The sequence below is a fragment of the Arachis ipaensis genome, chromosome B05 (genome assembly GCF_000816755.2).
Source record: "Arachis ipaensis cultivar K30076 chromosome B05, Araip1.1, whole genome shotgun sequence".
Taxonomy (NCBI): domain Eukaryota; kingdom Viridiplantae; phylum Streptophyta; class Magnoliopsida; order Fabales; family Fabaceae; genus Arachis; species Arachis ipaensis.
The window spans coordinates 9577420-9579040 of NC_029789.2; the positions used below are offsets into that span (position 1 = coordinate 9577420).

At 36.7% G+C, this 1621-nt stretch overlaps 1 protein-coding gene across 1 annotated transcript in view; it reads left to right on the forward strand.

Moving 5' to 3' along the window:
- Positions 1-1214, forward strand: part of LOC107641680 (cytochrome P450 71D8-like) — a 1841-nt gene extending 627 nt beyond the window's left edge. Inside the window, exons 2-3 of the mRNA XM_016345152.2 lie at positions 1-383; positions 526-1214. Coding sequence (XP_016200638.1) covers positions 1-383; positions 526-1137 — 995 coding nt within the window. The 3' untranslated portion in view covers positions 1138-1214. The remainder of the gene's footprint in view (positions 384-525) is intronic.

The window sequence follows — 1621 nt, forward strand, 5'->3', positions numbered from 1 at the left end:
TTTTTTCGTTGATAAGTGCTTCTGTTTACAGATCTGCATTTGGAAAGATACCCGAAGACAAGAATGAGATTGACGAGTTTGTAAGTCTGATAAGGAAGGCGATAGAAATGGGGAGTGGGTTTTATTTGTGTGATTTGTTTCCTTCCGTCAAGCCTCTGTATTATGTGACTGGGATGAAGTTCAAAGTGGAGAGGATGAAGAAGAAGCTTGAGAAGATCTTCGAGAACATAATTACGGAGCATCAGCACAAGCAAGTGAACGTTGGTGGTGATAATGCAAAGGAGGAGGAAGATCTTGTTGATGTTCTTTTGAGACTCCACAAAAATAGCAGTACCACTCACCAGTTTCACATAACAACCAACACCATCAAAGCTGTGATTATGGTTAGTTAGTAAAGGTTTAATTACCTTGTAATTTCGTCAAATTTACAATTAGATCTTAATACTTTTTTCCTTTCGATTCTGTGTTAAAGAATATTCTTTTCAAAATATAATTGGTCATCAAAATGGTTTGTTTATTGTTCAGGACATATTTGCTGCTGGAACTGATACTTCAGCATCAACGTTAGAGTGGGCTATGTCTGAAATGGTTAGGAATCCAAGAGTGATGGCGAAGTCACAAGCGGAGGTAAGAGAAGCATTTAGAGGAAAGCAAAGAATCCATGAAAGTGATGTGGATAAACTAAGTTACTTAAAGTCAGTGATAAAAGAAACACTGAGGTTACACCCACCTACACCTTTGTTGATCCCTAGAGAATGCACAGAGAGAAACACGATTGGAGGGTATGAAATAGGTGTGGGGACAAGAGTAATGGTGAACGCGTGGGCCATGGGAAGAGACCCAGAGTATTGGCATGATGCAGAGAAGTTTATCCCAGAGAGGTTTGATGGCAATTGTTCTATTGGTTTCAGAAGGACTAGCTTTGAGTATTTACCATTTGGTGCTGGAAGGAGAATATGCCCTGGCATAGCATTTGGTTTAGCCACCATTATGTTCCCTTTGGCTCTCTTACTCTATCACTTCAACTGGGAACTCCCTAGTGCCATGAAACCTGAGGATTTGGACATGACTGAACACTTTGGATTAGCAATGGAAAGGAAAAATGACTTGTGCTTGATTCCTTCTCTTGTTATGTAATAAATAAGAACCAAGTTTATATCCGCGGTCAAGAAATAAAATATTTAGAATAAAGTCATAAACCATCTAAATCGATAGTTCTGGTTTTCAATAAATTTTTAGAATTATTCTTATAGTATACTCAATATTTTTTAAAATATTCAATAAAATATTTTTTGTTGAATATATATACTCAAATATTTATTATTAAACCTTTCTTTTTGTTTTCAATGGTATCTCCCAACCAGACAAGTTACGGATTAATTCGCAGCGGTATTGAACTCCATGTCTCCATTTAAGAGTTTATTGCTAGCTAATGGGTTGCTGCATGCATAAGGCGAGATTTGAAGTCTCAAACGAACTAGTGAGCTAACTATTAGACTAACCCAATTTGGTTATTATTGAACTTCTTTATTTATTGGACTTTGATGTGGCCCGGTAGTAAACTCAAGCCTAACAAAAAAAAAGAGTAAAATGGTTCTGAATTAATCCAATCCTATCACAG